We start from the raw sequence: 26,251 nt of genomic DNA, 5'->3' as shown, positions 1-26,251 counted from the left end.
CCGACCTCAGCCCTAGCCCCCTGGTCACAGGCAGCCCCGGTGCCATCTGTGCTCTTACGGCCCCTGCACCGCCCTCTAAAGGCACTGTGCTTGCCGTCTCACACGGGCTGATCAGGTGGCGCTACTGGCCCACGTTAACAGATGAGGAAACTGAGGTCACAGAGGTCTCCTTACTCGTGAGGGGTACTAGCAGGATTCAAACCAAAGCCGTGCTCCTTCCACTCTACCATGCCATGTCCCACTTGTTTGGATTCCTCAGACCCCAAACCCCAAACCCTGCCTGTCACCAGCCTTCCCAGCCAGGGCCAGACCTAGAGACATGGGCACCCACAGCTGAGAGGCACAGGAAAGGAGAAAGCACCATCCTGAAGGTGTGTTGCCCCCTCCCCGATGTCCCGTCCCCACTCACAGGGAGGTAGGCACCCTGGGTGTCTTTGCAGCCGCACTGACTCCTAGACACACACTGCTGCCCACTGAGCAGGTAGCCGGGCTCACAGACGCAGCCCTCCTCGCAGGTGGAGGGAAGTCTGCCCCCTTGGCACTGGTCTTCCAGATTCAAGCAGGAAGGGGAGCAGGAGGGAAGGCAGTTTGTGTAGATGCTGTGGGTGGAGCAGTCCAGAGCTGGAGGGGGAGAGGGGAAACATTTACGGAGAATGGGCTATGTGCCACCACCAAGGAAAGGAGTAAGGATGGTTCTCCCCATCCAGCACGGGACTCCGAGGTCAGCCAGTAGCCCCAGCACGACGCTGGTGCATCTGGTCAGTAAGCGTGTGACTGGCGTGTGTGTATGAGGTGTGACAGGAGCACAGGGTAGGGAGGTGTTCACTCGGCTGGAGGAGTTAAATGAAGCCCTTGTTGCAGAAGGAGTTGTGAACAAATGGAAATGTCCACAGGTAGGAAGACCACAATGTAAAGACATCAGTTCTCCCTAAGTTAACTTATACATTTACTATGATTCCAATAAAATCTACCAACAGGATTTTGTTTTGTTTTTTAAATAAGACAAGATGATATTAATGTGGAGATAAGGCTATAAACAAACCGGAAAAGCTGGGAAAACTCTAAAAACAAACCAGAAACAAACAAAAAAACAGTACGTATGTAGTGAATGTCCCTACCAGAAATTTAAATACTATTTAAACCCTCAATGATTATGACATCATGTTGCTAGTAAATGAAGATAAATGGAGCAGTGGAAGAGGAAAGAAAGCCTTATACAGGGACCCAAATATATATGGGAATTTAATAGAAATCATGGTATCTCAGTGGAGAAGGAGAGACTGGTGTTAACAATACCGGGAAAAATTAAAACAAAGTTGGTTCAGTTTTCATCCTACTCACCAGGATAAATCTCTGTGGCTCAAACATTTAAATTGGGGATGGGGGGGGTCAGGGATGTCATTAGGTTTTTATTTAATTTTTGGTGGAAGTGCTGGAGATTGAACTCAAGACCTTGTACATGTTAGGCACACACTCTACCACTGAATTGTACCCTCCCCCCTGAAATACTGAAATATTTTTAAATGATGAAACCATACAAATACTAGAGCAAAACGTGGGAAAATTCTTTTTTAACTTCCGAGTAGGGAAGGCATTTGTAACTATGCTTCAAAATGCAGGCGCCTTTTAAAAAAAATACTATCATATTCAAACCCACAACTATATATATTTTTGCATGGCAAAAAAATAGTCAAAGATGAAAAAAAAACTGGAAGAATTTTTGTAGTTCATTGCACTAATGAAGGGCTACTCTCTGTAGCAGATAAAGAACATCTATAAAATAGTTTAATAAAGACCAATAAACCAGTGGGAAAATGGTGAATGGGTTATGAAGAGATCTCAGAAAGGGAAATCCAAATGGCTCCTAAACATATGAAGAATGCACAACTTCACTCATCATAGGGAAAAATGCAAATTAGGACGCTTCATTTTTCTCTTATCAGATTGGCAAAAATCCAAAAGCATGATAATGCTCTGTGTTGGTGATGCTGTGGGGAAATGGGCATTCTCCTATGTTGCTGGTGGGAATGTCAATTCTTCAACCTTCATGGAAGGCCATTTGGCCACATCTCTCAAAAGCACAAATCCACACAGTCCTTGAGCCAAGAATTCCACTTCTAGGAATTTATCCTACAGATAAGAGGCACACACATAGAAAAGCGTATTTGCATAAGGTTATCCACTGCAGCACCGTGTGCAACAGCTAGAGGTTGGAAACAACTAAAAGTTCCGTCAATAGGAGACTAGTTAAATAAATTATGATAAATGAATCACGATATAATAATGGAATATTATGCAGCTGCAAAAGAGAATGCTGCTCTTTACATATTTGATGTAGAAGGATTCCAAGCTAGATTGTCAAGTGAAAAAAATAAAGTGCAAACTACTATCTCATCTGCTGTTTGTAAGAAAATATGGAAAATAAACCTGCATTTGTTTACATGTGCAAAAATAAAAGACCTTTGGATAAACACTCAGATACTGATAGGAGTAGGCTAGGAAATGCACCCATGGGGTCAGGGTAAGAGGTCAGGGTAAGACTTTTCAATAGGAATCTTTTAATATCTTTCAAAGTTTTTGAACCATATGAATGCATCATGTACTAAAACACTTGACCACTGTTTTAAAATTTAAAAGGTTCTGGAATCAGATAGTGGTGATGGTTGTACAACTTTGTGAAGACCCTAAAAGGCAGTTAATCATATACTTTTAAGGCAAGAATGATATAGTATGTGAATAATAACTTAAAAGAAATGTTTTGAAAGGAAAGAGCTAGAGAAGGATGCCTTGGAGTCTGCCAGGAGGGGAGAAGAAAACCTTCCAGGTGCAGGGAGCGGTTTAAAGGCAGGGAGGCCTGTGCAGGGAAGGGGATTGTTTGATGCAGGCAATGCGGGTGCACACGGAGAGCGGGGAAAGAGGAGACGCTGGGACAGCCTGCAGGGTCTCCAACATCTCAGAGAGGAGCTTGGACTTGCTGGCAACAGCCATGCAGGGGAGTGACGTGATCACATTTCCTGGGGAAAGGAGCCGCCGAGAGGCAGCCCGCGCAGTCCTGGTGGTCTCTGTGCACTGGCTAAGAGCTTATTGTAAATGGTCTACGTCAGAGAAAATGAGGTCAGAGAGAGGTCGGGAGCAACGGAAAAGGTGCATGGGGGAGCTTGCAGGGATACCCAGCCAGAAACGGGGTCTGGGAGCAGTTTGGGGGTGGCCATCGGGGACACTCACGGCAGAAGCTGCTATTTCTCCAGATTGGAGGCTTCACTCCCCGGGCCTGGCAGGCAGCCCCAAACGCTTGCAGAGACTCACAGAAGGCACGGTTTAGGCCTCCGAACTCACAGAGTTTGTGGGTACAGCTGCGCAAGAAGGGACTGAGGATCACACGGGAGGCACATGTGGCCCAAGCGGGAGCCCCAAAGGCCGCCTGGCATTGTTCCTGGGCTTTCTGCAGGTCAGCTGGCCTGCAGTTTGTATCTGGCTTCTCCTGCGGTTCAGCTTCGGTCTTCTTGTCGTCTTCTTCGCAGCTGGGAAGGGAGAGGGGTCATCACAGGGACTGCCACTGCCCCCATGTGAAAATGACTTGGTGATCCCAAACTGTCCTGAAGACCCTGCCTGTGTTCCCCGGGAAGCTGGCTTGAGCTCTGGCAAGCCTTCTGCGTGGCCTTGGTCCCCTCCCACATTTCAAAGCCTAGAAAGGAAGAGTTTCACCTTTCCCCAGATAGGTTCCTGGGACCCAGATGCCACCCCCTCAAGTCACGGTCAGAAAGAACCACTCCAGACTTCCCACCCCAGGTGTGCCACACGGTCTGGGATCCCGACTCGGGTTCCTACACAAAGGCAGAGAGTCTTTGGGGACAATTACTTTGGATCGATTTCCTTATCTTGCCAACTGTCCACAAACATGACGTCATCCTGGGCTAGTTCATCACTGGGCATCATGAGTTCGTCTTCTTCCTCACCGTTGAAGTTCCCACACATGCCGCAAGTCTGGGTGGGCAGAAGGGACCGAGGGGATCCTCAGCACCAGGGAAAGCAGAGGGCATTTTTCGTTGGCACCCTCTTTTCTGCTCCAAAGAGAAAGGAGTCCCTCTTCCCTGCGGCCCTTTCCCATTCTGGAGAGTGACTTCTTTGGTCTGGTACCCAGCTCCCTGCAGGCTGACTCTCCTGTGAAGAGACCGGGTGTTTTCCTCACCTTTCCGTAATAGGCTTTGGGGAGCTCGATCTCTATGGAACCATTGCCGTCAAACTTGACTTGCACCCCAATGATGATGTTGAGCACGAGATAGCCGTTCCTGGAAGTGACTTTGACCCCCCGGACCTGGGTGGTCGCAGGAAGGGAGACTCGTGTGCCATTGATCTACAGAGGAGGGCAGGACCCATGAGCAGGAAGGAGGACAAGACCCCCCTCCCCAGCGCCCACCTCCCCACTGCCCGCCCTGCTCACCCGCACTTGGTCCTTCTGCAGAGTGACCAGGGACCCATAGATGTCCACGTGGACCTGGCGGAGGTAGAAATTGGGGGCTTGGCCTTCCCGCTTCCCATTCTTGCCACTGATCTTGAAGAAAGGCAGGTCCATGGTGGAGTGGCATGTTTTCGCCAGGATGTAAGTGCAGGTGCCCCTGACGGCATGGTAACTACCATCGAAGCTTACGTAGTGGGAGCCATTGTGGATGCGACACACTCCCATCCCTGGAGGACAGACAGGTGGCTGAGGAGTGGCCCAGCCTCCAGCAAGAGCAGGCCTTCTCCCCACCTTCGAGGAAAGAACGTGGAGGAGAGGAAGCCCCCGAAAGGAAGGAGACAAAGAAAACAGTCCAGACAAGGGGGTGGAGGAGGTGTCATCGGGCCAGGGAGAGACATGATAACCTGTCCAAGTTCACGGCCCATACGGGAAACGTGAGTGAACCCCGAGGAGCCCTTCTTGATGAAGGGGGAGCTGAGGAGAACTCGTCTTGGTGGCTAGAGGTCCTTCTCTGTGCTCAGTGGCCTCCTACCTGCCACCCGGCACCGGATCAGCCCATCCTGGGGCCAGCACATCTGGTCACGCTTGCAGGCCGTTTGGAGGCAGGATATATTGTTGTGGGTGGAGCAGGTGCAGAGCCTGGAGCAGGTGTTGTCCGTGTACCAGCTCTCCCCGACCTGTGGGGCACGGGCATCAGCAGAGCCAACAGAAACTTGGAAGCTGGAGATGAACGGAGCCCCCTACCCTGCACACCCCCTGAGGTTTGCTTTACTTGGCTACCTGCCTCCATTGCGAGCCTTTCTCAGGCTCTTGGCTTCTGGACTTGCTCCTCAGCCCCCAGCACTGGCCCACCCCTTTGCTGGCTCCGGGCCCTCTGGCGCCCAAACTGGTGAAGCTGGGAGGGGAGGGCACCCCTTGCACTCTGGCCTCTCACCGGGTGGTAGGAGCCTCTCTGGCTGGTGCAGCCACACTGGCTGAGAGGCACACAGGAGGTTCCGCTCAGGATGTGGCCTTTCTGGCACACGCAACCCTCGGCACAAGGCAGTGAGGACGGGCAGGGAGATGGGGTGTTCAGGCCAGGGCAGGTGGCCGGGCAGGGGTTGGCACAGGTGCTGTAGCTACTGCCCAGTGGGCACTTCAGAGCTAAGAAGAAACCAGTGTTAGGAGGGCAGCGTGATTGCCAGCTCCCTGACTTTGGGGCATCAAGAGTCCCTGGGAAGATCCATGGGATGAATAGATAAACAAAATGGGGTCCATCCACACAATGGAGCCTGAAAAAGGAGGAAATTCTGGCACATGCTACAACACGGATGAACCTTGGGGCCATGATGCTCAGTGAAATAAGGCAGTCACAAAAAGATGAATACTGTGTGATTCCACTAATATGAGGTCCCTCAAGTAGCTGAATTCATAGAGATGGAGAGTAGAATGATGGGGGCCAGGGGCTGGGGTGAGGGCCATGGGGAGTTCGTGTCTAATGGGGACAGAGTTTCTGTCTGGGAAGATGAAAAAGTTCTGGAGATGATAGTGGTGATGGTGGTGATGGTGGCACAATAAGGTGAATGCACTGAATGCCACTGAACTGGACACTTAAAAATCGTTACAATGATAAATTTTCCGTTATATGTATTTTACTGTAAGTAAGCAAACGAAAAAAGAGTTCCTGGAAAAGAGCAAGAAAGCTAACAGAGTTGGCCCAGGTGAAGAGCGGAAAGAGGCAGGAACACAATGAGGGCTGAATTTTTTGGTGCGGTGAGAATCTGATGGAGGCGGCTGGTGCAGGGAGACAAGTAGAGGGTGGGGGTTGGGCTTGGAGAGACTAGAGAGTGGGGAACAGAGGAGGGTCCCAAGCTGGGGCTGAGGGCCAGGCTGTGAAGGGAAAAGTAGAGGAGCAGAATTTAGGGAGAGGAAGAAAGGGGAGGAGGGCTCTGGGGGACTCCTCCTGGCAGCGAGAGGGGAGGTTAGGCCACTCACGGCAGAAGGTGCTATTCCGCCAGGTGAGGACCTGGCCGGCGCGGGCGCACTGGGATGCGTAGGCCTGCAGGGAGCGGCACAGGGTCAGGGCATCGCCCTTGGTTCCACACTGGCCATACACACACCTTTTGAAGCTGGACTGCGGGGACACCACCTTGTGGCACTGGGAGAAGGGTCCTGAAGGATGAGACAACACAGGTGAGAGTAAGCTTGGGAAGGGAAGGGAGCAGAACCGCGCAGCTGCTTTGGGGCGAATTTGACAACCATTTTGATCAAGACCCGTAATTATTGAGAACCTGCTGCCTGAGATGCAAAAAACTTCTGGCCTATTAGTGCTTCTAGGTGAACCCTGCCTCTGCATTTCCCTTGGCCTGTTTCCTGACATCCCTCTACTTCCTGTCTTACCTGACCACCCTCCCTGATCAGTCTAGGGGTGGGGGGATGGAAAAGGGGCCCCTGAAGGGGATTTGGCTCACCCAAAGGGTTCCTTAAGATTTCACAGTTCTTATTCCAGGTATCGGGCACTTCATCCCCCAGGCACTTGGGGGAATTGCCACCTGCAGCAAAGCAGCTGACCAGGGAGAAGTGGGGAAGAGATAGGAATTTAGAATTGGAGGAAGCCTCTCAAAAGTCAAAGCAAAAGTGGAGAGGGAAACAGGAAGGGGAATAAGGATGGGAGAGGAGAACAGAGAGGTGCCTCAAGTGGGAAGGTCAGCAGATGCAGCAGGAGGGCAAAAGGTTAGATCTCAGGGTGGACTTCCCAGGAGACAGATCAGCATGGGAGAAATCAGCAGGCAGGGGCATGGGAGGTCGGAGCAGCCTCTTATCAACTTCAGGAAAGATTGGGGATGCACAGAGGACACCTCCAGGCTGCCCGCCAAGGCTTCCCCCAGGGGTCTTGCTTCCCCCAAATTCCTGACTCACCCAGGTTCAGATAACTCATTTAACTTCCAGGAGGCCCCCAGGCGTGCAGGGCTGCTTGCAGGTCTTTTATCAGACTGTAGAATGTCGTCTAGACTGTTGTTGTTGTAGTTCCCTGGAGGACAGACAGAGCAGTCAGCAGAGGCTGCAGACCCAGCCCCAGGACCAAGAAGCACCCCTCCCTCTTCACGCAACCGACCTTTCTCTTCCTTCATTTTCAGCTTCCCTTCATATCTACCCTTGGGAGCAATGCCCTCAACCAAGTAATGGGTCGACAAGCACCAAGGATGCCTTCAGACGTGTGGATGAGCAGGACCAGGACAGGCTCCTGCCCACTGCCCTGGTTTCGCCTGCAGGTGCCCAGGGAGCTCACCGCACATCCCGCAGAGCCGGCCAGCGTAGGAGGAGGGCACGGTCACTTCCACCAGATGGCTCCCATCATAGCGAACTTGAAGCCCAAAGTTCGTGTAGAGGAGGACAAAGGAGCCACTGGACCTCACGTTCACACGGCCTTGTGCAGGCCACAGGGGCAGGGCCACCCGGCGACCATCCAGCTACAGAGGCAAGATGGACATGATAGCGAAAGGCGCCTGGGACAAGGACAACAATGGGGCCAAGACCAGGCAGCAGGAAGGGGATGGCTGGTGAGCCTCAGAAACTGGGGCAGTGCGGGTCAGACACGTGGGCCTGCAGGCAAGGGAGGGGCAGAGAAGGGATGCTGGGCATGCTTGTGGTGGGGGAGGCCGGGGAGGCGGGCACCGGCACTTACCACGACCTTGCGGCCTTTGATCAGCGAGATTTTGAGGTTGAAGACCTGCACGTGGACGGCTCTGACATAGGAGGCCTCCAAGTTCCCGTGGCGGAACTCGTTGGTGGCGCTCACGACGAAGTTATTCTCTAGGGACCTCAGCCAACAAGGCCGGGTCAGGATGTAGGTGCAGGTGCCCATGAAGTGGTGCAGGGCTCCATCAAACGTCAGGTAGTGGGGGTCCCCCGAGACAGTGCAGGTGCCGGACCCTGGGCAGGAGGAGATGGTGTTCAGAGACACATTGACCCCGAGCTGCCACCCTAGCGAGTCCACGTGGGGTTGGTACCCGTGGCTCAGGGGGTTGGTCGGTATGACTTGGAGAGATCAAGGTCAGCTACTGCCCTAACCTCACTCTCTGGGTCCCTGAAGACACTGTTCTGGCTAGGGGCCATTGCCTTCCAGTCCCTGGTTATGCTCCAGCTCGCTAGGGAGCCTGCTTCAGGACAGGACCAGGCGGCAGTCCTCCTGCTCACCTTGCACCTGACTACTTACCTTGAGCGTGGCAACCATAGATGCCATCCTGCCGACCACAGAGCTCCTGGGCCTGGCATCTCCAGAGCACACAGCGAATTCTGTTGCTGCCTTCACAGATACAGAGCTGTGTGCAGCCCGGCTTGAACCACCGCTCCCCAATCTGGAAGACAGAAGGAAGGAAGGGAGAGAGGTCATCCGCAGGTCTGACGATGAGGCCCCTGCAATCCGGCTCACTGGCCTGCTCACTGTGGAGGCATTCCTGTCATCTCAAAGCTCCAGGCTTAGCTGCAAAAGTCCAGCCTTTGCTTGCTCATTCAGTCACTCCATCACTTGTCTGTTCCTTTTTCAACAGAATGACATCATCTGCATTGTGCCAGGAATTAGGGATTCAGTAACGAACACGATGAGTGATGTCCCTGCCCTGACGGAACTCCCAGTCCAGTGGGGCCAGTAAACAAATTAACTAATAGATCACGTGCTCCAACATGACATGTACCCAAAGGTGACAATCAGGGCACCTGGGGAGAGTTTCCTGCCATCCACACAGACAATAAGCACTTGCTACAAGAGTTTATCACCAAGATGCTTATCAGGATGGCTTCAAGGAGGAGGTGGCATTTCAACAGAGTCTCAGAGGAGGTGAAGCTGGCTAAGAGGCATGGCGTCTGGGAGGGAGGACAGGAGGAAAGGGGCCGCAAAGAAGGTGAAATTAAGAAAGCAAATTAAGTGTGGATAAGGAGCATCCCGTGGGCCCTCCTGGAACGCAGTGCCGAGCAGAGGAGAGCCACATGGACAGCAGGTGGTAGAGAGCTTGGACAGACGTCATCGTCATCCCCAGGCCTTGGGTGGGGACAGGGGAAGGAGGAAGAGAGATGAATCGTGGTTGAGGATCTAGCACCACATGCTCCCTGTGAGAAGACGGTGAAGACAGGGCCCCGGGGTGGGGGCTGAAATCCTTCAGCAGAGACAGGGACCCTCAGTGGGAGAGAAGACATGTGGAAAGAGTACAGGTGAGATGCAGAAGTGCCCAGGACTTCAGAGAACGAGAAACTCCAGGAAAATGACTTGGGGATGTGCCAGGCAGGGTGACCAATGGGAGGGGAGAGAACCGGGGTCTCAGGCTCTGCCGGGCAGCGTGGGAAATAATCACGCTGTGTGAAAAGTACGGGAGTCAAAGGAAGAGGAGGCAAATTAGATCTGAGCCAGAAGTTCCCTAATCCCAGCCCTCCGCCCCAGCTTCCTGACCCCTACCCCCCATCCTGCCCAGCCTTCCCTCTCCTGCCCACGAGCGGGCCCAGACTTCAGAACGGGAGGGCCAGTGCTTTCTGGCTGCGCGGCTGAGAGGCCCAGCCCCAGCGGCTCACCTTGAAGTAGCCGGCTGTGGGGTCGAGGCACCCGCACTCAGACCGGGGGACGCACTGGAGACCGCTGAGGATGAAGCCAGGGTCGCACTCGCAGCCCTCCACACAGCGGTCCTGGCAGGACATGCCCGAGAACCCAGAGTGGCAGGTGTCGGGGCACATCTTGCCACACAGCGTGTACTTGCTGTTGGCTGGGCAGGCCAGAGCTGGGGGACAAGGGAGCGCAGGTGAGGCGGGGAGGGGAAGGGAGAAAAGAGGCAGCTCACAGCCCAGAGTTGGGAAGGCCCATGGCTAGAGCTTTCTGCTCGAGAAAAGAGTGACAGGGAGAAACCACTAAGGACCTCGGCTTCCACCTGGGCCTGGACGGGGGCCTGCAGGGAGCTTCTGGGAGGCAGGACAACGGGAGCAGACTGATCCAAGAGCCTCATGGCACTGCTGCGTAGACAGGGCCGAGGTGAGGCAGTCAGGGTGGAAGGGGCAGGGACAGGGACCTGTGTGGCCCCATCGAGAGAGCTGGGCCACCACCAGCAGTCACGGTGCAGCCTCCCAGGCCATGTCTATTTTCCGTGTGCATCCAGTGACCTGGGTGTGCACTCACACATGTATGCATAGCCTCGGGTAGCTGGGAAGGCTTTCTGAGTCTGCAGGTGACTATGTGATTTTCTCCGTGGATGTTTCTGCCTCTGCAGATTTCCCTGTTCTAGTGTGGAAGCAAAGGGGTTCAACCAGGTGCCCCCCTCCCCAAGCCCATGCTCAGAGGCTGCCGGCCCTCCACAGGTGTCTGCATCTGAAGGAAGGGGCCCAGCATCTCGGTACAACTCACAGCAGAACTGGGGTCCTCTCCAGGGCTTCACCACGTAGCCAGCATCCTGGCAGGTCTCAGTCAAGGCCGACATGTGGGCACACAGCTCCTGCTGCAGCCCTTGGAAGTTACACATGTCAAACATGCAGTTGTCGAAGAAGGATGAAGCCATGATGTGAGGCAGGCATGCCCTGAGGAGAGAGGCGGGGTCCGAGAGAATGAAGGGCAGACCTTCCCACCTCCCAGGACCCCAGGTGCCAAGTGCCACCCCTCCACCGCAGGGTCCTTTCCACCCTCCTTCATACTCAAAGGCTCCGCGAGAGGCCACAAGCCGTCCACAGAACTCTGGCCCCGACATATTGTTCTGCAGGTCTGTGCTGCAAGAGGGAGGATACTCCTGATTCTGCTGGCACCTGGAAGAGACCCATCCCAAGCACTCTGAGGACCGAGGCTGGCCTCTGTCCTGGCCCGACCCCAGCAGTATCCTGGCTCTCAGCAACCCCTAGTGGAAAACATTTAAACACCAAGCCCTAAAGGTGGGAAAAACTTGGAGGCCCGCAAGTAAAAGGCGGGGCTGCTCAGAATTGCCTGAGGACCATGTTGGGGGGAGGGTGACCATTGCTGGTGGCCGTGAGTTCAGTTTGTGAACTTGGCTGGGAACTAGAGCGAGGAGAAGAGCGACAACGTGGGGGTGTGCAGAACCAGGGAGAGGAGAAGGGGTGATGCCGGTCGGGGTTCCTGGTTCTTTGAAGGTGCACAGGAGCAGGAGGGTGGAGACAGAGGGGGAGTTCCTCACTTCTGGTCCTCATCCTCTGAGGTCTGCCAGCTGTTACCCAGCTCCACCTCATCTCGCGCTGGTCTGCCATCTGGCTTCTGGTTGTCGTTGCTGCTGTCGCCATCATAGTTGCCACAGAATCCACAGAGTTTGTTAGAGTAGGTGCTGCAGGGGCCGGGGGAAGAGGAGGTGTGAGCGGAGAGAAGGGGCCTCCATCATCCGTCATCCGAGGGACCACAGCAGAGAGGGGATGAGGAGGGCGCGCAGGCATGAGCTGGGGGTGGGTGGCGAGATGCAGACTCGGAACAGAGGTTCCATGCCAGGCACCAGGTGCACAGGGACCTCATCGTGGCCCTCACACTTGGGGCATTTTTTACGTCTCCCCTCAACCCCTTCTGCTCACATCCCATCTTCCAGCCACAGCAAACCTCTCGCTGGCCCTGAGACATTCCACTTTCCTTTCTCAAGATTGTTGTTCACTATTTCTATAAAGCCTTTCTTTCCCTTGTTTGTCCATCTGGGGAGCTACTCCTCCTTGAAGACTGGGGTCAAGAGACTCCCCTCCTGAAGGCTCCCATGGCTCATTGGTGACTCCTCCTAGCACATTCCCAAAGCCTTATGTATATATCTTGCTACTTTGACGCTGCCCTGAAACCATTTCTTCCCCTTCCTTGACCAAAGGGAAACCTGAGGGTTGAACTGGTTGCTTCCTCGTCACAACTGAGAATTCGTGCCACGGGGACGTCAGAGGACTTGGATGGGAGGGTCCCTGGAGGGGGAGGGGCAGAGTGGGTGACCTGGCAGTTGCCTCGCTGGGTGGCGCCCTCACCTGGGCACAGTCACAAACAGCTGCTGGTCACCGTCCCATCTCACCCGCAGACCGAACGCCGTCTGCAGCTCCACAAATCGCCCACTTGGAGCCAGGAAGACGCCTTTAGAAGGTATGGCTGGAAGGGTGACTAGCTGACCCCCAACCTGGAAGGTGGGGCCGAGGGAGGAGACAGAGAGACAGATCCGAGGGTCAAGGAGGACACCCAGTGGACTCCCGTATCCCCACTGTGGTGCAAATGTTCTCCTCCACTCCACGTGCAATGCTCTGGAGGGTTGGGAAGCTGGAGGAGCTGGGCGGGACGAGGCCACGGTGGCCCACCAGATGGGCCGCAGCCAGCCTGAGTGGAGAACGGACTCACCAGCGTGCGTCTGCCCTTGAGCAGGGTGATGGTGGTTTCGGGCAGAGTCACGTAGACCTTGCTTAGGTGGGACACGCCTTCTTGTCCTTGATCCTCATTCTTTACTGTCACCCTGAAGAATGGCTCTGGGCAGGGAGAGGGTGGGCTCATTCAGGAAGCATTTCTGAGCAGCCACTGAGGGTGGCACCCCCATCCAGCCCTCGGGGATAAAGGGCCACAGAGACAGAGGCTCTACGGTTCAAGAGGGGAGGCAGGACCCCAACGAGAGTGGGGTGTCATCCAGAACAGCCTGGGCCCATGTGCTGCGAATCCATCCCCCCTCAGTGGACGGGGACATCCTTTAGGACAGGGTGTTTGTGCTACTTCTCTCGTGCCTTTATTGCCTCAATCAGAGCTGGCCAGGGAAGCAACTGATGCAGAGAAGTGTCTCAACCTGCGTTTCCCCCAGGACTCTTTCCTGAGAGCCCTGCTTCTGGGGTGGACGTGTCACCCCTTACTCTCCAGCCAGCCTCGCTCCCATCTTGCCCTGCTATCTGCTCTGGCCCTGTCATGCTGGCTGCAGCGCTCCAGGGCCCAGCTGCTCCGACCTCAGACCCCTCTGGTCCTACCTGTCAGGTTGCCACAGGGTTGAGTCAAGATGTAGGTGCACTTGCCCATGAAGTTAAAACGCCTCCCGTCGAAGGTGAGGTAATGAGGGTCTCCGTAGGCAGAGCAGGTGGCAGGGCCTGCCGAGGGGATGCAGGGGACACGTGAAGCTGGCTCACCAGGCCAGGCCCCGTGCCACCTCACCCACCCAGTGGCGTGCCCCAGCTCTTCTGGTCGATGGAGGGATTGGGCCCCTGGTGTCAGGCCCACGTGGACAGGCAGGGACAGTGTGAGGAGAGGGTCTCACCATAGGGGTGGCATCGGTACTGGCCCTTCTTCAGCTGGCACACTGTGCGCCCCCCGCACTTATAGGCCTGGCACTCCATCCGACTGCCAGGCCAGCAGTGGCACCGCTCTGTGCAGTTGGGGCTGAACCACTCTGACCCCGCCTGAGAGCAAGGGAGCCAGAGTCACAAGGCTGCAGCTCCCAGGCAGACTCCATCATTTCATACTGTAGCCCCCTCTTCTCCTCCACGCCTGCAGACCTCACCTTGCTCGGACTCCTGCTCTCCTCACCACCCAGCAGATATTCCTGCCCAACCCAGGCCCTTTGCATATGCTGTGCTTGCACCCTGGAATGCCCGTCGTCCCTCTCCCTCTTTCTAAACCATTGCTCTGCGATCAGCGAAGTCCGGCCCAAGGGTTGTACTTCCTCAGGAAGACATCTCAGACCTCCCTGACTAGCCCCTGGTGCCTTTCCTTCCCAGGACTTGCCACGATTGCACTTTTATATTAATCTTTGTGGCTATTTGATTAGAAGCACCCCTGCGAGGGACTGTGTCTATCTTCACTCGCTTTCTCAGCACCAACATGTAGCACAGTGCCTGGTAAAGAGTTCTCATTTAATAAATACTGAATGAAAAAGTGAACCAAGGCTCGACGGGTCCCCCAGAATCTGACAGCACGAGGAGAGCAAGGACATGCCCTATACATGGGGACCCCAATGCCAAGAGGATTGAAGGTAGCCAGTAAATGTTTGCTGAATGCATAAGTGAACATATAATAAGTGCATATATATCTCTCAGGCAGAGGAAAGAGATGCTTGCTGCTGACGGTTGTGACAGATCTTTCTACCCAGGCTGCAGCTTCAGCTAATCTTAATGCTGACACAGGGACACCCAGGAGACTGCTTAAGAGGGTTTGGGGAGGAAGTGGCCCCTCAAGAGACGAGCAGGAACTCGGATGGCCCAGGGAAAGAACACCAGGAGCTGAGAAGGGGCACTAGACTCTCATAAATAGTTCACAGCACTTTTAATTAACAGGTCACATATATTTATCATAAATTGCTAATAATCATAATTAGCATTTATTAAGTAACTGGTCTTGTCAGGATCTAGCTTCATCTTCACAACAACCTTATGAGGTAGATAATCTTACTGTGCACATTTTATAGGTGTGGAAATGAACTGGAAAAGGTAAAGAACCTGGCCGGAGGTCACTCAGCAAATGAGTGCTGGAGCCTGGATTCAAGCTCAGACCCGCCTGACTGGAGGGCGGCTCTGTCCAGCCCCATGGCCACCAGCCACGTGAGGCCAGAGAGCTCGTGAAATATGGCCGCTGCAAACTGAGATACACTGTAAGTGTGAAATACACACTGGATTTTGAAGACTCAATAGGGGAAAAAAAAGGTATATAAACGATTTCATTGATTGATAACCACTGATTACATGTTGAAATGAGAATATTTGGGACTGAGAAGATGATTTGGGTTAATATAATCTGTTTCCTTGTGCTTTTCTAAAATCTGCTATTAGGACACATACATGCCATGTGAGGCTTGCACACCATCCCCTTCAGATGGCACTGACACAGCACCTGCGCCCCTTCAGAGCCTCTGCTCTGGTAGAACCTTCCGGGGCGGGGGGGGGGTACATCAATCAAGGAAGAACAATAACTACTGTCCATTGACCTCTCCAATCAGAATTTGCAAGTTCCTTTGGAAGAAGATTCTGGAATGCCTCATTCTGCCTTGAAAATACCTGAATCAGGCTCAGTGTCCAGAGCTCGCTCCCTCTCTCTCTCTCTCTCTCTTTTTTTTTTTTTTTTTTTTTTTTTTTTTTTTTTTGGTGGGGGAGGTAATTAGGTTTATTTACTTATTTATTTTAGTGGAGGTACTGGGGATCGAACCCAGGACCTCGTGCGTGCTAGGCATGCGCTCTACCACTGAGCTATACCTTCCCCCCCCCCAGGGCTCTCTGTCTATGCAGGGCCCCCTGACTTTCCTCAGGATGGAGATGAGGGCCCTGCACCACCTGGTTGGTCTAGCGTCTAATGTATCATGGCTGCCAATGTGAGATGGAGAAATACAGAAACATCAGGATTGCTGGGAGCACTCAGGACAGGGCCACGGATGACAACGGAAACTTCCGCACTGCCCAACGTCATGCTGGTCTAAAGTAAGTGCTTAACAAATGTTTCTTATGTGAATAGAGATGACAATCAAAAACCACACGCTGAATGAATGACTCCCCCACTGTGTAACCACTGCCAGAGAGCTGACCCCTTGGGAATATCCCTTGGCTCCAAATTCATCTCACCTGGACAGCAGGCGGGGCCAGACCCCAGGGTTTCGGCTCAGCCTCTCCCTCAGGGGAGCTGAGCGTCCCAGTGGTCTCACCTTATAGAAATTTTCATTGTAGAAGCAATTGCAGGAAGAGGCGTTGATGCAGCGGGAGCCATTGAAGAAAAAGCCAGGATTGCAAACACAGCCGGGCTTGCAGGGGCGCCCACAGTTGGGTGTGGGGCTCTGGCAGGATGCCGGGCAGGCGCAGGGCTCAAAGTGGGCATCTGGGGGGCAGTTCACTAAGGGGGAGACAGGCTCCATCAAACCTCCACTCTACAGCTTTTCTCCCGTCTCCCCTCTACGCCCTGCTCCCATTCTCCCAGTCACGAAAGACCACACAGTATATGACTCCCTGTGTATCAAATGTCCACAACAGGAATATTCATAGAGACAGAACGTAGATGAGTGGTTGCCAAGGATGTGAAGGTGGGGGAATGGGGTGTAACTGCTAATGGGCACAGACTTCCTCTTTGGGGTGATGAAAGGGCTCTGGAATTGGTAAGTGGCGATGTTCACACAATCTTGTGACTCTGTTAAGACCACTGACTTGTATACTTTGAAAAGATGAATTTTTACGGCAGTGAATTATATTTCAACAAAAAAAAGAAGTAGTAGCCTGGTGCTTGCGTTCCAACCATCCCCACCCCACCCGCGCCCTGCTGTCCCTCTCACTCAGGATTCCTCATCACTTCTTCTAAAGTCACCATGTCTGATTCATCTCTCCTCTGAGACTGCAGTTTTCAACTAGAAGCAGCTGTTTCCCCAGCCCTGTCACCCAGTCACTGTCTCTTACTTTCATCACTTTGTCCAATGCTCCATCACATACCTGTAGTGGTGGCCGGGGTCACAGTGGTCATGGAGGTACTTGGAGCACCAGGAGGCACCCCTAGGACTGTTGGCCCAGTGGGTACAAGGGTAGGGCTGGACAGGGGTGTCGCAGGAGCTCTGGTCCTTTCAGTGGGGATCGTGGGTTTTTCTGTGGGAATGGTGGTCCTTTCAGTGGGAGTGGTGGGTTTTTCTGTGGGGATGGTGGTCCTTTCAGTGGGAATGGTGGTCCTTTTGGTGGGAGTGGTGGTCCTTTTGGTGGGGACTGTGGGTTTTTCTGTGGGGATGGTGGTCTTTTTAGTGGGAATGGTGGTCCCTTCAGTGGGAGTGGTGGTCCTTTTAGTGGGAATAGTGGTCTTTTTGGTGGTAGTGGTGGTCCTTTCAGTGGGAGTGGTGGTCCTTTCAGTGGGAGTGGTGGTCCTTTTAGTGGGAATAGTGGTCTTTTTGGTGGTAGTGGTGGTTCTTTCAGTGGGAATGGTGGTCCTTTCTGTGTGGATGGTGGTCTTTTTGGTGGGAATGGTGGTCCTTTCAGTGGGAATGGTGGTCCTTTGGGTGGGGACCGTGGGTTTTTCTGTGGGGACGGTGGGTTTTTCTGTGGGGACGGTGGTCCTTTCTGTGGGGATAGTGGTCCTTTCAGTGGTAATGGTGGTCCTTTCAGTGGGGACGGTGGCCCTTTGGGTGGGGGCCGTGGGTTTTTCTGTGGGGATGGTGGTCCTTTCTGTGGGGATAGTGGTCCTTTCAGTGGTAATGGTGGTCCTTTCAGTGGGGATGGTGGTCCTTTGGGTGGGGACCGTGGGTTTTTCTGTGGGGATGGTGGTCCTTTCTGTGGGGGTGGTGGGCTGCTCAGTGAGCCCAGTGGGTTTTTCTGTGGGCACTGCAGGTTTTCCTGTGGGGACTGTAGGACTTTCTGTGGGGATTGTAGGTTTTTCAGTGGAAACAGTGGGCTTTTCTGTGGTGACAGTGGCTATTTCACTGGGGACAGATGGTTTTTCTGTGGGGGCCAGAGGTTTTTCTGTGAAGACAGAGGTTTCAGAAGGGACTGTAGTGGGGACTGGAGATTTGGAAGGAAGCACTGTTGGCTCAGGGCCTGTAAAGAAAAAAAATTTCCTGGAGTTTAGTCAAAATCATACCACCACCCTCTTGACACATCCAACTGGAGTGGGTGGGCTCAAGGGGATAAGTTACTCACACCTCTCCGTCCGCTCCCAGCCCCAACCTCCACTCAACACTCAACAAGCTGCTCCCCATAGATATCTGATGCTGTGCTGAGTGCAGGAAACACGGAACAAACAGGATATCGGCCCTCCCTGCAGGATCACCTTTCACTAGGTAAGGGGTCCTGGATCCAAACACAGAAATCCGTGACATCAAAGCCACATTCACTCAAGCAAGCATCTGAGGGGGGCCGGGAAGGTTACAGGTGGGCAGAGTATAGAAACCAAAGCTGTGTGAGGACTCGGGCACAAGAGGGGACTTGCATTCTGAGGAGCACATGCAGAGAAGCCCAAGAGCTGGTCACCCCAGAGCATGGCCCCCTTTCTGGGGCCTTGGGTCTTGTCTTACCCCGACAGGTCCCGTGGTTGATCGAGATGAATCCCACAGCAACAACGAAGGCAGTGTTGGTGCCCCTGACAGCCTCGAATGTCAGCTGAAGGGATGAGGGAGAAAGAAGGAAGAGAGAAACGAAAGGGAACCCCTGGCAACTCAATGACTCTCTGGGCTCCACTGAAATGTTGCCTTGCGGTGGCCGCCACAGCCCAACGGGGGCCCGCCAGAGAAACTTCTGGGAATCACAGGGTTCCTCTGCTCTGCTCTTTTCCGGAGTCCCATCCTCTCAGCCCCAGTTGTGCTCTCAGATCCCCAGGCATTAGGTCCCCATCACCAGGCCCCATGGTGACGCTGGCAGGGCCCCTCTCCGTCTCTCACCTGAATGGGCCGCTGATGTCCCGAAGGGATGGTGACAGAGGCTTTCAGCCAGTCAGGGCTCTGAGACCCAACGCGTTCCCAGAGAGAACTTGGGGAACTGCCTGCAGGACTCGCCAGCAGAAGCCTGAGCTTCGCTTCCTCTCCAAGGCCATACATGTGGTAAGCAAACTCCACACAGATCGCACCCGGGGCGCAGAAGGGCCGGCTCACCAGTCTGAAAGCCTGGCCTGCCTGGGAGACCTTGTCAGTCTCCAGGTAGACATAGTGACCTTCTGGGCAAAAGAAGGGAACAGGTAAGTTGAGAGACCTCCAGAGGACAAGTGTAGTGTTTTCTTTAATGACATCTTACTTTCCAAATGGGGATTTGATGCAAACACCCAAACTCCCCATGTTAGAGTGGGGAATTTTGTTTGTTTGTTTTGTTTTTTCTTGCTCACTTTAGACTTCTAACAGAAGAAGGCAGGACCAGAAAGAGAGGGAAAACCAAACCAGCAACCCAGCTTCCTTTGTTGGCTGCGCCAGTAAATGTCTTGACTGAAAAATGACACTGGATTTTGAAGGCATGGGCTCAATGCAGTGAGATGCCTGGATTCTCTGGGGGTTTCAAGTGGCCCAACAAGCACCTGCTGGCTGATCCTCACCACCTACAAGATCTTCCATCAATCACACCAGCCGGGCCCCTCGCAGAGAGCAAATTCGGTAACTGCTTGGCTAGAGGGGTCCTCCATCTCCTCACCTCCACTAAGGGAGCCTCCGAAGGGGCCTGGACCCTGGATGGGTGTACTTTCATTTCCCTGGGTCCAGTGTCCACCATTCTGGGATATCTGGATCCAGTCACAAAAAGGGTGGGCATCGTCTTCAAAGTCACACTGAGGAAAGCTCTCTGGGGGATCAAAATGGGAGATTTGAGAAATGTGGGCCATGCTCTCTATTTCTGCCCCCCGCTTCTGAGAGCCGCTCTCACCCCCACAGGGAGCGATGCTGATTGCATCCACCGCCACAGCTGGCTCGGGGATCTTTCCAAACACGCCCACCATGGTGAACTGAAAAGAGAGGGGGCTGGAGTGAGAAAACCCCCCAGACATTCAGCCCCTCTCCATCTGATTTTATTCTGTTCAGGGACCCAGGCGCCTCCAGTGCTCCAACCCTCAATCCATTTCTATATCGGGGGTGTATCCCACATTCTAGGAGGCTCAATCTCTTGCTTTCCTGTACCTGAATCCTCCCCTGGCCTGTGTAATTGACAGAAACAGGCTGCCAGTTGGGTCCGGGTTGTCCTGAGAAGAGAGTGTGTTTCTGGATGCTGCCTACAATGGAAGGAATCCGAGAAACTTGTGAGATTAATGGGATGGGAAAATGACTTCAAACTTACACTCAGAAGGATGAGTAGCAAAAAGAATACTTGGAGGTCTTCCTCTCCCCTAAGTGCAAGTACATCCATCTCTCTCACTCTTCCGGCATTTTAATCTATTTTTTCCAGAAACCAGTGCCCTCCCAGCTCCCCAATTCCACTCCATGGAATAATCTTGCACATATCCCAGATTTCCATAGACACTGAGGGATTCCCCACCTCTCCTTATCAACCCAACCCGGGGAGAAGAGCCTCAAGTCATTATAAATCCTGGGGCTTAGCCACTTTTACCCAAGACAGAAGCGTAGATCATGAGGGCTGCACCTGGGGACTGGTTATGGAGGGTGTAGTGAAAGGACAGGCTCAGGCAGCCGGAGGACCGGCTCAGAGGGCTCAGGAGGGCAGATTTCTGCCCTGGTTTTGCATTCTTGGCGTCCAGGAGCATGTAGAAGCCACCTGGGAAGGAAAAGGCCAGTTAAGTGGGGAGGGGGGTGGTGGCTGGAATTAGGGGGTGTATGGCATAGGGTTAGGGGCTGCAAGTGCAAGGAGCCTGGCCTGAGGATCCCTAACAGCTGCCTAGGCTCAGCCAGCACTGAGGTGGGTCTACACCTGCCTCACGACTGGCTAAGGCCTTGGATCCTTCCAGAAGTGTTCGGTAGGTCTGGGTGAGGATGCAGGTACTGCCTAGGAAAAGCGGCATCCTCTCAGAAACAGCAGCCAGAACCTTGTTCTTTGGATTCTGACCTTTTAGGTCCCCCAGGGTCATATCCTCTTCCTTTTCTTGGCCCCCTGGACATGGCTGATTCACACAAACTGGTGAGAGAGCGAGCCTGATACTGACGAGCAGGGGATCCCCTCACCACCACCTTTGCCCGCCACAAGATCAGGCAGCCAATCAGCTTGGACCTCGCTTCGTGACGCAACTGGTAGCGGGGGTAGGGGGGAAGGGATTAAAGCTGCCGCCGACAGCGCGCACGCGTGCGTACACCTGCCCAACGCCCACGGGGTTTTGCCTGCTGAGCACGCGCCTCCGGGGCGGGAAAGGTGGGCTTCTGGAAGGGAGAGAAGACGGAGAAGACGGCTGAAGAGGAAGGAGTGGGCATGAGTGGGAGGGAAGAGGAAAGGAAAGATCAGAGGAAGGAGAGCATGGAGTTGGGGGTTGGGAAAGATGGACAAGAATGGCCTCTGCCCTTGCCCGGTCCCTTCAGTGGAGTCTCACACAAGAAACCAGGTGAGCCTTTTAAGCATAAGTCAGGTCTAGTCACTCCTCTGTTCCAAATCGTGCAAAGGCTCCCCATCCATGTAGAATAAAAGCCACGGATAGTCCTGACAGTGGCCTTCAAGGCTCCACGTGGTCAGCCCCTCCCAGGACAGGTCTGAGCTCATCCTCTTGGGGTCTTTGCATGGCTGGACCCTCTTCTTAGAATGTTCTTTGCCTCGATAACTTCATGCCTTACTCCCTCACCTCCTTCAAGTTTGTGTTCACATGTGACCTCTATGAGACCTACTCTGACCCCCCGTTTAAAACTTACAACCTACCCTACTCTGCTCTCCCAATCCCCTTACTTTGTTCAATTTTTTTTTCTTTTAGTACTCACCTCATAACTATATAATTTACTTCTTTGTTGTTTCAGGAACTATCTTTCCATTGCCCCCCCCCCCATCTGTTTTGTAAGCTGTTGCATCTCAAGGGCCTGGGACAGTATCTTGCACATCCTAAGTGCTTAATAAATATTTGTTGGATGAATGAAGAATGAAGGGTGCCAGGGAAAAGAGGTGAGGAGCTGGCCGTGTCGGATGGGCCAGGGAGGGCTTTTGGGGGAAGCTGGCTAGGTGATAGAGTTTGCTTTCTGCTGTATTACTTGGGCTGATAGAGATTTGAGGTTGCTGGGATTCACCCCAGGCCATCCCAAGAGAGTTATGGTCGACTTGTCAGGCAAACATCGTAAACTCCCACAGAGGTCACTAGAAGAAAGTCAAAGGATGGAAGCGTGGCCACTACTCACTGCCAGGGCTAGAGAAGTCATCCTCGGGCCCCACGTTCAGTACCCCTGTCGACCCTTTCTTCTGGACCCACTTGGCCCCTGAGGTCGTCGGGATCCAGCTCCAGCCACAGAGATCATTTGGGGTATCAAAGCTGCACATTTGCATCATGCAGACTGAGAGGAAAGCAAGGAGGAAGGACTCAGCATTAAGTAAAAGGAGGCAGCTCAGAAAAGTATACCTTAGTCTGGAGTCAGAATTCTGAGTCCCAATCTGGGTCCTACTGTGAGCCATGGCCGGCTTGCAAGCCATTTAAGATCCCCTCTCCTCAGCCACTGTGTTCCTAGCACAGGTTACTTAAGCTTCCTAAGCCTCAGTTTCCCCATCAATGAACTAGGAACAATAGTACCTGCCTGTTGTTAATTACATCACGGGCGGGAGCATCTAGCACAGGCCTGTCCTCAGTTAAGTGTTAGTTCCTTGCATGCAGCTTCTGGAATGTTCTTTCCCTTGAATTTGTTCCCCTCGAATCTCTAATGTCAGCTCAGAGGGCTAATTCTGGGTGGATCTGGAGTAACAGGCAGGATGGCCAAACATCCAAGTGTGCCTGGGACTGAGGGTTTCCTGAGTGTGCTAAAATATGGACAGCCCAGGGCCATCCAGAATGACAGGTGTCACCACAATTCGAGATTCCAAGAGAACCTCTCTTTAGGTGTGACTGCTTCAGGAGTCAAAGGTCTGGGGTGCAGAAGTAGAGGGAAGCAAGTAGCCTGGAAAGAACCAGGGTCATGGTCCCTGAGCTACCCTGCTAAGGCAGATGTGCAGAGGTGGGGAGAAAGAGGAGTAGGGACAAGGGCTCACTCCGATTGCAGGAGCCCCGATGGATGGAGATGGCGTCCAGAGCAATGCCCAGGTAAGCAGTGCTGCCCCGCACTCCTTCAAATGTCAGCTGCGGGAAGGAAGAGGGGATCACCCACCTTGTGAGCCCCTTTGCCTCGGGCTCCCACTTTCCCGCCCGAATTCAGATGGCCTAGCTCCCCGTGTCCCCTCCTTGTCCCAGCCCAGCCCTTCCTGGGCTCCCCCCACCAAGAACCCAGCCTCTGCCTTCGGCCTCACCCGGCTGGGCAGGACGAGTCCAGTGGGCACCGAGACGGCAGTGGGCATCCAGGAGGGGCTCTGCGTGTTAGTGTGTTTCCAGAGCACGTTGGGGCGTTTGCCCTTGGTGCCCGTGGTCCGCAGCAGTCTGAGCTGGGCGCCCCACGACAGCCCGAACATGTAGTAGACGAAGCGCACGCAGAGGGGGCCTTGTTGCCATATCGGGGGGCTGTGCAGGCGGGCCACCCCGCCCGGGTGGAAGTGGTTTGGTACCATGTACAGGTAGTAGCCCTCTGGGGGAGGCAGAGCCCAGGATGGTGAGGCCCTGCCACCTCCAAGGGCTGCCCCCCACCCCCTTCCCAGAGCCCAAGCATCCTCTTCCTGCCGCCTCCCTGTACTCGGAACTGCCCATGTCCACCTCCCAGATGCCTCCCTAAGCCTAGGTTTCCTCACCTCCATTGGGGTACCCCCCAGGGGGTCCGGTGCTGTCAGTGGGAGAGGGCTCACTGGCTCGAATCCAGTCCCCATCATCCATGGACCCTTGGGTCCAATCACAGAGGGGTCTGGAGTCATCCTCAAAGTCACACTGGGTGAGAATGGCTGGGAAGAAGGGGCCGCTGTGAGGCCAGGAAAGGCAAGGGGAGGGCTCGGCCGCAGCCTGGGGGTGGGGGTGAGCAAGGTTGTGAAGTTTAGAGAAGGTGGCCACTAAGGTTGAGGGTCCAATGCAGGAATTTGAGAAAGAGAAGCCAAGCAATAAGTCACCTCTCGGGAGAAATCAGGGCGGGACTGGGTGGGGGGCAGGATGAGTAAATCAGGGGTTGTTGCAAACTGAGGTCCCTGGCAGGCAGGCTTGTCTGGGCAGCATACCGTTTGTTCTTGATAATTTGCATGTGAATCTTTCAGGTGGGGCTTGTACTCTACTCCTCCCCAGTGTTCTCCACCCTGTATCATCTGAGGGCTGCCCTTCACGCATTTATTACATGTTTATGTCCTTGCCTGGTCCCGAGGCCACTTGGGGTGGCCACCCCTGGGAGGGAAAGGAGGGCTGAGCAGTCCTGGGTTCCAACTCACAGTTGTCCCTGGAGCTGCGAGCCACTAGCTTCTGGTCCAGAGGCTTCTCTTTCCTTGGGGTTGGTTTGGAGAGAGAGAAAAAATGTAATCCTGGTCATCATCAAGAATTGTAAGCCTCCGTGACTGTGAGCTTTCTGAAGGACTGTTCCTTTCTCATCATCCATATGGTATCAGAGTGTATGCAGTGAACATGTATTTACTTGAAGATTTTCGAAAAGGTCGCTCACAGTCTCCTCACTTTCAGTTCTCATCTGTTTCCTAAGAAGGGTCTCCCCTCCAAGTGCCTCACATCCCTGCTGGCTCCCTCCACCCCTCTCTACCTTAGATGTCATGTGTGGTTGTCTCTTGTGAGGAAGAACCAGTTCCTGCGTATAGGAATTTTCACACAGCGCCTGAGTTTACACCTGGGGAATCTCCTTGCTTTGGGTCAAGGTCTTCCTACACCAGAGCCCACGTTTTCCCTGGGCTCATAGAGTAGGGACTCTGTGGATCCTGTGTTGCCAGGTGGGCGCCAGGGATGGTATTGTCCCAACTGAACATGCAGATGAGTGACACCTTACAAATTCCACAGAGAAGCTGGCTGCCCCTCCCCACGTGGTGTGGGCCACATAGAACAGCCCCCTTTGTTTTAAGAGTTCAAGTCCTGCTTGTTCAAACCCCCTCAAACAAGCTCCAGATCATCCATCATTTCTTGCTGCTTCCTACTTGAAGTCTCTATCCGCTCGGTCTGCCCTGGGTTTTGTCCCAAGTCTGAGGGCCCAACCTCTCTCTCCTCCCCTGCCATCCTCAGACCTGTCTGCCCAGTTCTGCCCCCTCCTCCCTCTCTCACACGTTTCAGCTCTGTCCTGCCCTGCCTGAGCTGCTCACACCCCAGTTCCAGGCTCTGGGGCTGCAGGGCTCCAGCCACCCTTGCTCATTCTCATTGTCATACCCATCGGGCTCCCACCTTCCTCCCCAGGGCTGTGCCCTTCATCACTGGCCCACTTGCCCCTTCCAGCTTTGCCCCTCGCTCTTCCTCAGAGCCACCCCCAATCACCCCCTGAGCCCAGCTTACCTGGTGGTGGCAGGCATGTGGCCCTGGCCCCAGGCAGCCCCAACCAGCAGCACCAGAGTCCAGACTGGAGGAGCCATGCGCGACCTCAGAGGCTGCTCTCAGGGGAGAGAGGAAGGCAGAGTGAGGAGCCCAGGCCACTTTATACACCCCTGCCCCTCCTCGCTCAGCATCCTTCCAAGGACGCCATGAAAACGGGACAATCAAAGAACACAAGAACGCTCTGGGAACCAAAAACTTCGAGGGCTGAAATGTCAAATCCAATAGAAGAGCTATACATCAAAATCAAGAGAAATAAAATGAGAGCAAGAGCGAAGGAAAGGAAGAGAAAAAAGAGAGAGACTTGGAGGATGCGTCCAGGAAGCCTACCATTCAACCAGAAGAGTTCAAAAAACAAATTACTTAAGAAAAACCAGACAAGGTGATTTCCCAGAAGTGTGAGTCTCTTGATTAGAAGGGGTCTAGTACGACGAATGCAAAGAGACTCGTGAAAGGCGTGTCGTGGAATTTCAGAATATCAGGGGAGAAGAGAGGATCCTAAACATCAGACACCAAAAGCAGGTCACGTCCTGAGGATCCAGGAAGAGCATAGCACTGGACTTTTCAATAGCAACCACGGATTCTAAGAGGCAGTGGAACATTGTCTGCAGAATTCCAAGAGAAAGTCATTTCAAGCCTAAAATTCTGTAGCTGGCAACAGTGGCAGAGGTGACTGAAAGATTGAGTAAAGTGAGGACTGAAAATGCTTCTTGGCAAAGAATTGAAAAAGACAAGTCACAGAGGAAGACATACAAACTGCCAGTAAACATTGGAGAAGATGTTTTGCTTTGTAGTAATAAGGGAAATACTGATCGAAACGAGAACTTTCACATTGACAACAGTTTAGAAGATTGATAACATTAGGGTGTTGGCCAGGATGCAGATAGGCACACTCAAACACATTGATGCTAAGACTGTATGTTGGTGAAAACATCTTA

At 53.6% G+C, this 26,251-nt stretch overlaps 1 protein-coding gene across 1 annotated transcript in view; it reads right to left on the bottom strand.

The window, feature by feature from the left end:
- The window catches only part of ZAN (zonadhesin), a 29,571-nt gene extending 4,217 nt beyond the window's left edge, over positions 1-25,354 (bottom strand). The window contains 35 exon segments of the mRNA XM_074346861.1: positions 410-621; positions 3,226-3,521; positions 3,860-3,984; positions 4,190-4,354; positions 4,442-4,686; positions 4,992-5,136; positions 5,394-5,602; positions 6,434-6,610; positions 6,910-7,004; positions 7,358-7,469; positions 7,728-7,908; positions 8,124-8,371; positions 8,655-8,796; positions 10,001-10,203; positions 10,821-10,990; positions 11,105-11,212; positions 11,596-11,739; positions 12,404-12,549; positions 12,765-12,889; positions 13,373-13,489; positions 13,657-13,798; positions 16,027-16,211; positions 16,799-17,884; positions 18,361-18,445; positions 18,724-18,995; positions 19,460-19,606; positions 19,688-19,766; positions 19,939-20,030; positions 20,366-20,530; positions 22,081-22,233; positions 22,919-23,006; positions 23,174-23,445; positions 23,606-23,752; positions 24,224-24,276; positions 25,278-25,354. Of these exon segments, the coding sequence (XP_074202962.1) occupies positions 410-621; positions 3,226-3,521; positions 3,860-3,984; positions 4,190-4,354; positions 4,442-4,686; positions 4,992-5,136; positions 5,394-5,602; positions 6,434-6,610; positions 6,910-7,004; positions 7,358-7,469; positions 7,728-7,908; positions 8,124-8,371; positions 8,655-8,796; positions 10,001-10,203; positions 10,821-10,990; positions 11,105-11,212; positions 11,596-11,739; positions 12,404-12,549; positions 12,765-12,889; positions 13,373-13,489; positions 13,657-13,798; positions 16,027-16,211; positions 16,799-17,884; positions 18,361-18,445; positions 18,724-18,995; positions 19,460-19,606; positions 19,688-19,766; positions 19,939-20,030; positions 20,366-20,530; positions 22,081-22,233; positions 22,919-23,006; positions 23,174-23,445; positions 23,606-23,752; positions 24,224-24,276; positions 25,278-25,354 (6,408 nt within the window).
- Between the last annotated feature and the right edge of the window lie 897 nt (positions 25,355-26,251).

The sequence above is a fragment of the Camelus bactrianus genome, chromosome 18, assembly GCF_048773025.1.
Source record: "Camelus bactrianus isolate YW-2024 breed Bactrian camel chromosome 18, ASM4877302v1, whole genome shotgun sequence".
NCBI lineage: Eukaryota > Metazoa > Chordata > Mammalia > Artiodactyla > Camelidae > Camelus > Camelus bactrianus.
The sequence above is the reverse complement of the archived record's forward strand: the minus strand, read 5'-3'. Positions and strand labels throughout refer to the sequence as shown.